Source organism: Gekko japonicus, unplaced genomic scaffold, assembly GCF_001447785.1.
Source record: "Gekko japonicus isolate JY-2015 unplaced genomic scaffold, Gekko_japonicus_V1.1 scaffold815, whole genome shotgun sequence".
NCBI classification, from domain to species: domain Eukaryota; kingdom Metazoa; phylum Chordata; class Lepidosauria; order Squamata; family Gekkonidae; genus Gekko; species Gekko japonicus.
Window position 1 is genome coordinate 249288 of NW_015161974.1, and position 10012 is coordinate 259299.

Sequence of the window (10012 nt, forward strand, 5' to 3'; positions counted from 1 at the left end):
ACGAGGATCTCCCTATTGCAACGGCCGCCGTTTGCCCCGACACAAACATGTCAATTTCACACCCGAAGCTGCGGGGTTGCATCCTGGTTTTTGAGGATCACGAAACTGCGGAGGAAATCGGGCGAAGCCGCGGGTCAAATGCAGCCCCGCAGCCTCGGGTGTGAAATTGACATGTTTGTGTCGGGGCAAACGGCGGCTGCGCCGCGAGGCAGCTCTAGTGCGAAATCGCCCTGAGTGTAACTGTATTTGTCCCACAAAATGAGACACACAAAACAAACTAGTATCATTGAGAGCGTCATAGAAAGCCAGTGTGGTGTAGTGGGTACAATGTCAGACTAGGATTTTGGAAGTCCGGTTCAAATCCCTGTGGCGCTACAGAAGCTTGCTTGGTGATGTTGGGCCAGTCACACATTTTCCGGCTAATGAAGCAGTTTGGTGTGGTTAAGTGCGCGGACTCTAATCTGGGAGAACCGGGTTTGATTCCCCACTCCTCCACTTGCACCTGGCTGGATGACCTTGGGCAAGCCGTAGTTCTGATAAGAGCTATTCTTGAAAAAGAGCAGTTTCTGTCAAGAGCTCTCTCAGCCCCACCTACCACACAGAGTGTCTGTTGTGGGGAGGGGGAAGGGAAATGAGTTTGTAAGCCGCTCTGAGACACCTTTGGGTAGTGAAGGGCGGGGTATAAATCCAATGTCTTCTTCTTCTCTTCTAATGTACATCGCAAGGTTGTTGTAGGGATAAAGCAAAGGAGAGAGAAGAAGAATGTAGTCTGCTTTGCCTCCCAATTAGGGAGAAAGAAAAGGCATAAATGAAGTAAATAAATAATCATTGGGCCAGTCAGTGATTGAAGGACATTTTTCCCCTAAACTTGAAGTGGTTCTCCATGTATTTAAAACAAAGTATAACAAAATAAGGATGCAATCACACGCACAATTAGCCATGCCATAGGCGTGAATGCCAGGAGGATTAAGAGGGCATGATCAGACACAAACATCTGGGAACCGCCCCGCAACCCGTTTTACTCTGGCGCAGAAGCGGAGTAAAAAGACACCGGGGAAAGTCCAGTAGCAAACGGGTTTGCTACAGGCCAGGAATGGACATTCCCATGTGATCGCACCAGCATGCTCTCATGGCATTAGGATGGTCTGATTGGGTCATCCCAACTCCATGCCATTGTTTTTTCCCCATTTCGGTATGCGCATCATCGCACGCTGCATAGGGATAACTCGGTGCGGAGATGCGAATCATTGATCCCCCGTTGAAGTGCACCGGAAACACGCAGCCAAAAAACCCCCCCAATTCACCCACAGTTGCGTCTGATCACGCAGTAGCAGGCTGCCCCCGCAGCTCCCAGGGACTGTGTGATCGCGCAACTGCGGGTCAAATTCCTATGGAGCAAGTAGCCTCGCTTCCCCCCCGCATTATCTCGCACATGTGACTGCAACCCAAATTTACCTGTCCACATTTGATTGTCCTTATGAAGCCCTTTTCTAGGAAGCAACTGACTCTTCAGGCATATCTACACTACAAATTTATATCAGTTTTATCTGGCATGTTTCCCCCAAAAATCCAGTTGCAGGTGCTGATATTTTCTAGTAGAGATCCCTTCACCATCACATAATTACAGCTCCCAGGATCCCATGGGGAACGAGAATGATCCTTATTAAACTAGTTTAGTCTGGAGTGAAAGCACCCAAACAGGATCTCCATCCAGTCATAAAGGGCAAACTGCAGGCGTGTGCAACCTCAGTTTGCCTCAGGACTGTGCAGGGAAGAGTAAGGGGGCTTAAACCTTCAAACCCTTCAAACTCCATGTGGTTTCACTAGTCAACGCTGGCTTCCTTACTGTTGATTAGCATCTAAAGAAGAAAACACATACCCTTTAAAAACATGCATTTTCCCCCTTTAAGCTGCTAGCAACATACTAGGGAACCCAACTTGAAACAGCAAAACAGAAGTCCCTGCCACACAGGGGGGAAAATGTGCAGGCAAAGTGCGGCTTTTGAAAGCCGCACCAAAATAGGCACGCGGCGGCGGGATCACACAGATCCTGTGAGCCGACGCGCACTTGCTCCCTGGCACGATCAGATGCCGGGGAGACTGGGGAGAAAGCCAGGAAACAGAGAGGGAGGCGGCTGAACTGCGCATGTGTGAGCATGCGCAGTTCGGCCAGGAGCCTCAGATGCGCTGGCAGAAGGATGCGCCGGCGATCCCACGGCCGGCTTGCCGCGGCCTTTCTGGTAAGTCCACCTCTAGGGGTGGTTCTTTTTTGCAGCGGGTTTTCAGCCTGAAGGGCCGGATCGGGGACGGGTGCGCGCCACTTCCCAGATGTTGCGGTGCGATCGCGCCCGTTTGCTGCACCCCCAATCCGTCCCTCTCCCAGCCAAAACCCTTACGTGTGACTGGGGCCAGAGTGAAGTTTAAGGCCCTTCCCCTTTCTCTGCACAGCCCCAAGGCAAACGAAGGTTTCATAATCCTGTGGTTTTCATCTTGATGAGCCTTCTAAATCAGGGGTGTCAAGCATGTGGCCCGGGTGCTGGATCAGGCCTCTGGAGGGCTTTTGTCAGGCCTGCAGTGGAACTGGCTGTCTTCTGCTTCTTCTTCCAGTTTTGCTGCTGCTGAGTCATTGTAGGTTTGCAGCTTACAGATACACACCTGAATAGCATATTCAAGATTGCAACAGCACAGACAGTTTGATGCAATAATTCAGAGCAAGAGGTGTCAGTTATCAGACACTGTTAAATAAACAAAGGCCCCGGTCACACAGGCCAGATAACGCGAGGGGGAGGCATGGCTGTTCACCCCAGAGCAAAATAAAGTGTGGTAGCCCAATCACACGGTCCCCTGAGTCTCTGTGCTTCGGCTGTTAGCTGGCGATCATACGGAGATGCTGCAGTGTGGCAAAGAAGCGGCACGGCATGATCACAAGCGTTTCACGTTTGTGCGCATGTGCAGTTCCGTGGACCAGCACTGCTTTCAGTTTCATGTTTGAGCGCATGCACTTACGAAAAACATCCGGTTTGTGACAGGACGTGAACGGGCGCTGGATGCCACGGGGTACTAGCGCTCCCGTGATCAGACGCCCGCCTGTGCCGTGTGTTTTCTGGATACTAGTGCACTTTCCTTGGTACTTTTTAACTCCGCATCTTCGGTGGGACGCCATGGGCTGGCCACGGATGCGCTACGCTTCCCAGATGTTGCAGTGTGATCACGCCCCAAAAATCCGCCTGACATTCGTGCCTTTTGCGTGGCAAATTCTCTGTGTGACCGGGGCCAAAATATTGCAAGAGTGCTAATGTTTTAAGCATGTTTTTATTTTAAATAAAAAGAAACCCTTTGTGTTTGTGTCCTTTATAAAGTTTATATCTCTGCTACCTGGTGTTACATTTTATGACACACATGGTCCGGCCCAACAAAGTCTCATTTATGTCAGATTCGGCCCTCATAACAAATTAGTTTGACACCCCTGTTCTAAACCTTCTCTGGAGCTAGCACACTCAAAGAACTCACTTTAACACTGTAGCCTTCAGCAACCAGGAACATGTTGCTGTTGATGGAGCCATGCAGCTGAGACTTGTCCCCGGTCTGATGTAACCTACAGCCAATAAAAGGCAAAAGAGTCATTATTCCACTTGCATGCAAGTCCATTTTTCACATAAAGACTGAGACTGATTTCCTTGTGTGGCTTCCCTACTTCCACAATGGCCCTCAGGCGCATTTATTGACTCTCCCTTGCATCTAGATGGTCTGCAATACCTGTACAAGCCATTAGCAGCGTGAAGTGCCATTTGAATGCGAATCCTCCAGGATAAATCTGGTTCTTTCTTCAACACATCCCGCAGGCTGCCTTTCTCACAATATTCTGTGACAATGGAGAATTCAGGGCTTGGGCCTAGTGGATAAAGACACTCAGTGAATAGCTGCAGTCTCTGGTTTTCCTTTCTCATTTGATTACATTTGCTTTCGAGATATAATTCAGAAGCTGACAGGTTTCAGCTTTGAACACATACCTACAATCTCCCCAAATCACATGTACACCCCAAAAGGCAAAAGGTCTTACCGCTCTCATCTATGCAGATGCCATACATCCGAAGGATGTGGGGAGACTCAAATCTCTTCATGGCTTTGATCTCCTTCCTGAAGAGATCTCTCACTTTCCTGTGGGGAGCAGCAGAGTGATCCATCTCTGGCAGGGGCTGAAACCCTTTGTGCCACATCTCCCCATCCTGCCCAAATCAAGCGGGGAAGGTAGCTGTATCGGATCAAGGTTGAGATGCGTGGGGTGGTAGGCCTGGTTCCTAAGGCCTCGGTTCTGCTTGCGCCACAAGCCTTTTCTGCAGCAGAGAGGGCCCCCTTCTGTGAAGAAACACGTTCTGCCATTGCTAGAACATCGGAACTCTTCACACAAGACCAGCACCTTTCTATAAACCCAAAGGACCTAGTGCCAGAGGACAGCACTGGAAAGCCAAGGACCACCATTGCCTCAGAGGAAGCAAGATTTAGGATCCAGACTGCAGGCTGAACCACCTGAGGCCCATCCTCCTCTACATCTGTGCCCTGGAATTGTTGCCACTTCCTCACCACCACCACCACCCCCCGAGGCATTCTTTTCCGGAGGATGTATTGCCTAAAGAAATTATTCTCATATCACTCTTCAGGGCTGCTTGTATGGAAATGACTTGGCAACAGGGTTGGCAGCTCTGGGTTGGGAAATACTTGGGTTGGGATTTTGGGGATGGAGCCCAAGGAGGGTGGAGTTTGGGGAAGGGAGGAATTTCAATGGGGTATAATACCGCAGAGTCCACCTTCCAAATCAGCCATTTTCTCCATGTGAACTAATCTCTGTCACTTGGAGTTGTAATCCCAGGAGGTCTCCAGCCACCACCTGGAGGTTGGCAGCCCTGCTTGGCAATGATGCAGTACACCACACTGAGTTGCCGGGCAGGGTGACCTGTCTTAAGAGTCTTGTCACTTATGTGCTTGAGGAAGTGCACTTAACGGAAAAATTGACATACCAGGTGATTATTTAGAGGTCTGCCTACCTTTCAGAGGAATTTAACTCATTTAGGACCTTTGTGATTGGAGACCTTTCTGTCATGTCACTCTCTGCAATGAGGTAAACAAGGAGGCAGTGAAAATGTTCGTTCCCTCAGCTGACAAGAAGGAGAGCAGAGAGATCAAGACCTGCTTCCAGCAGAATGAATAGCTTGGAAATAAACCTTTCAGTGGCACCTCAAGACTCTTCCCCTAGACCAGAGATGTCAGACTCATCTGTTGCAAGTGCTGGATCTGACATAAATGTCACTCTGCCGGGCCATGTGTGACATAAAACCTCATGCCAGGTACCAGAGATATAATGGACTGTGTAAAGGACAGCAGCTCATAAGCTCCGAGTTTGGTGTATCCTCACCGCAAAGCCGCATGGGCTGGGAGGGGGTGCAAAGGAAAACCCACACAGGCATACTGGAGAGGCAGCAGTGCAGTGCTGGGCAGACACTCCCACGCTGCTTGACTGCTGCAGATGAGGTTGTTCTGCCGTGCTGAAGCCACAATGGAGTGGCTCTGCCCCCTCCCCAAGCAGCCTTCTGTTCCCTCCCTTGCACCAGTTACTCATGGGCTGCATAAGAGCCTTGGATGGGCTGGATCTGGCCCCCGGGCCTTATGTTTGACACCCCTGCCCTAGACCTTTAAGGCTATTGGGAGGAAAGGGATGTGGGAGATTGGAATGGGGTGCTACTTATTCCTGGCTGAGTGGTCTTCTAGGAAGAAGATTTTGTTTCTGTTAGCGGGGTATGGGATGAATCAGCTCTTCAGCCCTTTCACAAAACCACTCACTGTGTGCTGGTGATCACGGGGTTTTTGAAGACCTTGATGGCCACAGGGAACTTGTGATACTCTCCTTTGTAAAGCACGTGGCTTTCGAACTCCTTCAGAAGGGTCCACTTAGTGAGGAGTCTTTTCTCTATCTCGATAGTTTCCACATCTGCTGTGGAAGTTCTCGGCCCTTAAAAAGGAGGAAAAGGAAGGAAATCAGAACATATAAGTAAATGAAGTGGTCACACGGATGACAATATCTTCTAGAAGCACCAGTGAGAAAGCACGAATCCAACACTCCCAATTTTGCAGAGGATGCGGTGGGGTGCGCATCTCAGCCACATCACATATCTGAGTGTATGTCAACACAACAGCTTCCAAGGGTATGTTGTTCTCTAAATATGCAGATGACACCCAGCTCTATCTGATGCTGGGTGGCCAGTCGGACTCGAGTCCCGATGACCTTCATCGGGCATTAGAGGTTGTGGCTGGTTGGCTCCGGCTGAGCCGATTGAAGCTAGACCCGGTGAAGGCCCGGGGTTTGGGCCTGAACTGGCCCGGGCCGGGGTTGGGGCTCCCACTCCAGCATCTGAGGTTCGGAGTTTGGGGGTGCTCATGGACTCCACATTAACAATGGAGGCCTAGGTGGCAGCCACTGTCAAGTCTGCCTTTTACCATCTGCAGCGGGCACAGCAGTTGGTCCCCTACCTTGACCGCGATGACCTGGCCACAGTGATCCATGCGACGGTCACCTCGAGGTTAGACTACTGCAACGCTCTCTCCATGGGGCTGCCTTTGCTGCAAATTTGGAAGCTGCAACTGGTGCAGAATGCTGCAGCCAGGCTGTTAATGGGTCTCTCTAGAAGGGACCACATTCAGCCTGTGCTGAAAGCGCTGCACTGGTTGCCAATAGCGTACCGGATTCGCTTCAAAGTGCTGGTTCTTACCTATAAAGCCCTACATGGTCTGGGTCCAGCCTACCTGAGGGACCCAGAGTCTGCAAGACAGAGCTCTTCCGCCAGGCCTTTGAGTAGGAGCCGCTGTCCTACTATACCACCACCGCCCTGAGGAAACATCTTAATATTGAAGAAGCCCTAAGCCGTGGGAAGTACCACTCGGAACTTCGGACCTACGATCTGCCATCTGTGGACTTATAAAAGTTATTGAGCACCATGTTTTTAACTGAGGATGTTTTAGGATGTATTTTATGTTTTATTACCATATACAGACAGCCAGAAGATAAGGAGATGTCATAATAATCTCACTTTTGCTCAATTCCAAATCACGTGACACCATGTTTTATTACTATGTATATTATGTTTTTATTATGGCAAGGTTCTGCCTTGCCTCTGTAAGCTGCCCTGAGCCCGTCGGGGAGGGCGGGGTATAAATGTAAAAAATAAATAAATAAATATAAATGAGTTCCCAGAAGTTAAGCAGGAAACAGAACAACTCAACTTACTAATGTATATTTCCCTTTCAAATGGAATCAGGGCTCATTTTGTGGCTAGTGGCTCAGCCTGTTAAACCCAAAACAGGAAGAAGGAAGAAGAAGAATTGGATGTATACCCCACCCTTCACTTGGAGTCTCAGAATGGCTTACAATCCCCTTCCCTTCCTCTCCCTACAAAAGACACCCTGTGAGGTAGGTGGGGCTGAGAGAGCTCTTTTGAGAACTGCTCGTGAGAGAACAGCTCTGACAAAACTGTGACTGACCCAAGGTCACCCAGCCGGCTGCATGTGGAGGAGTGGGGAGTCAAACCCAGTTCTCCAGGTCAGAATCCACCACTCTTAACCACTACACCAAACTGGCTCTTAAAAGGCTGTCTAGGCATGTGCATTTCCCCCACTAACAAACTGAACATACTAAAAGATAAGGCTTAGGGCTCCTGGAGAAGACCACTCGGGGTCCAGGCAGGCTTCAGTACCTCTTTGTTTCTTTAGAAACTAAGAACTGCATTGAATCACAGAACTGTAGGTATGGGAAACAGCAGACTTTAGTCACCTCTAACCCACAATGGAGCAATGGAGCAAGTTCTGCTCTCTAAAACTGTCTGGATTATAGATCCCCAAACAGACCTCAGCAGTCTAGACAGCCCAGACTAGTCTGATCTCATTAGAGCTTGGGAACGAAGTAAGGCCGGCAATGGTTAGTATTGGGATGGGAGACCATCAAGGGAGACTGTACAGAGGAAGGCGATGGCGAATCACCTCTGCTCATCTCTTGCCTTGAAAAGTCCATGACGGGGTCACCATAAGGGGGTTGTGACGTTGATGGCTCCCTTGATAATTTTTTTAATAGACCTCAGCACAAGCACCTGGAAGGCAGGAACTGGAAGAAGTGAAACCATCCTCTAAGGAACTATGAACAAGAGAAACTCCTTACTTGCATCCAGCTTTTGCAAAACTTCATCCAGTTTGCCCTGAATTTGTTTTACTTCGCACTGGATGTTATCCACACCGTCCCTGGTTTCCTTGCTGTCTGTAGGGAAGGGGGAAGGAGAAAGGACAGTATGTTACAGAGCGCCTTTGTCACCTTGTGTACACAAGCAAGGATCAGACAAGGTTGTCAGCCACAATGGGATCATTAAAGGGTTGTCAACCTCTTAAAGGATCCGGATTACCTTCTGTGTGAGAGAAGTCTGAAACATTTGGGGCTTTTTAGGATTTAGAAAAGAGACACTTCTGAGACTCGAACACATGAGCTAAAGAGAACACGGCTCGTCCCTGGGGTTTTCAACCTCCCAGTTGCATTGGGAGATCTCCTGCTATTACGATTGATCTCCAGATGACAAAGTTCAGCTCCCCTGAATAAAACGGCCGTTTTGGAGGGTGGGACTGTATGGCATTCTCTCCTGCTGAGGCCCCTCCCCTCCCCTCCCCAAACCCTGTCCTTCCCAGGGCCCAACCCCCAAATCTCCAGGTATTTCCCAAACAAGACCTGGCAACCCTATTCATTCCATTTATAAAATGCACTGCCAAATTTCTGCAGCTGGGCTGGCTCATTTTTATCCTGTCCATTTTATCCTCACAACAACCCTATGAGGTAGGTTAGGTGAAAGAGACTGCCTCAAGGTCACCCAGCAAGCTTCCCAGTGGGAGGGGCATTGGAATCTGGCTCTCCCCCAGTCCTTGTCTGGCCCTCTGACCTCTACACCACACCCATTTTCCACTGGCCAGCCTGCTGCCTACCCTCTCCTCCCACTCCCACCCAGCTTATTGTAAAAGGCTTCAGTACTTCTGAGCATCTCTTCCAACAACACCCTGTCGGCCTCAAAGTCTTTGTTGTTCTCCTGCCGCAAGACGTCTCTCTGAAAACTTTCCTTGACGACCTGCTCCACTTGCAGTAGCAGTGACAGCCCTTCTGCAGCATCGCTGAGTTGCTCATTCACATTGGAGAACTCTTCCAAGGCTTCACTCGCTTTCAGGAATTTCTGCATCCAGTTCTGGTGGCTGTATTTCTCCAGCAGCCTCTTGGCCTTCTCCAGAGACCTCAGCAGTTTCTGCAGCAGCCCTTCCAGCTGGGGAGAGACCGTTTTGGTGGGCTGGGCCTGCAAAGTCTTGATGGGCCGCATCAGAATCCGGATGCGCTCCACAAGGCGTCGACTTTGGCACTTACAGCACTTCACCCGCTCATACTGAGCATAGATGGCTTGTGCTGCACCCAGAATATTCTTCACGGTGTCCATGACTGTAAGGGACTGAAAGACATTGTGAGCAAAGAAGATCGTGAATGGGGTCTCAGGATTCTCACACACAGGCCTGCAGAGTTTCTAAAACTAGCAGCGAGGTGCTACTGGACTCAACATCTAGCTCTCCAGACAGCACATTAGGTACGTTCAGCTATACAAGTCCAACTATACAATCCAAACTATATGTTGTCGAAGGCTTTTAGTTGCTGTAGATTTTCCGGGTTGTGTGGCCGTGGTTTTGGCATTGTAGAACCTGATGTTTCGCCAGTAGCCGTGACTGGCATCCTCAGAGCTATAACCTGTGTTATACCTCTGAGGATGCCAGTCACAGCTACTGGCGAAACGTCAGGTTCTACAATGCCCAGAGGTCATTTCGGGGGGGATCGCAGTTCCCCCGGGTGAGGTGTGGGGGGCGGGGCACACAACGAAGCCACACCCCCTGCTTCCGGCCGCCCCGCTTCCGGCCCTCATTCAGCCAGGAGGAGGCAGGAGAAGAGGGAGGGTAA

At 50.0% G+C, this 10012-nt stretch overlaps 1 protein-coding gene across 2 annotated transcripts in view; it reads right to left on the reverse strand.

The window, feature by feature from the left end:
- Positions 1-10012, reverse strand: part of MLKL (mixed lineage kinase domain-like) — a 20188-nt gene that overhangs the window by 8840 nt on the left and 1336 nt on the right. The window contains exons 2-7 of one of the 2 annotated variants that reach the window (XM_015429719.1): positions 9053-9515; positions 8201-8296; positions 5836-5983; positions 4061-4158; positions 3757-3892; positions 3511-3595 (exon numbers count right to left, since the gene is read on the reverse strand). In XM_015429719.1, the coding sequence (XP_015285205.1) occupies positions 3511-3595; positions 3757-3892; positions 4061-4158; positions 5836-5983; positions 8201-8296; positions 9053-9503 (1014 nt within the window). In that variant the 5' untranslated portion in view covers positions 9504-9515. Of the gene's footprint in view, positions 1-3510; positions 3596-3756; positions 3893-4060; positions 4159-5835; positions 6005-8200; positions 8297-9052; positions 9516-10012 lie in introns of both variants that reach the window. The other variant, XM_015429718.1, reaches the window with a different exon arrangement.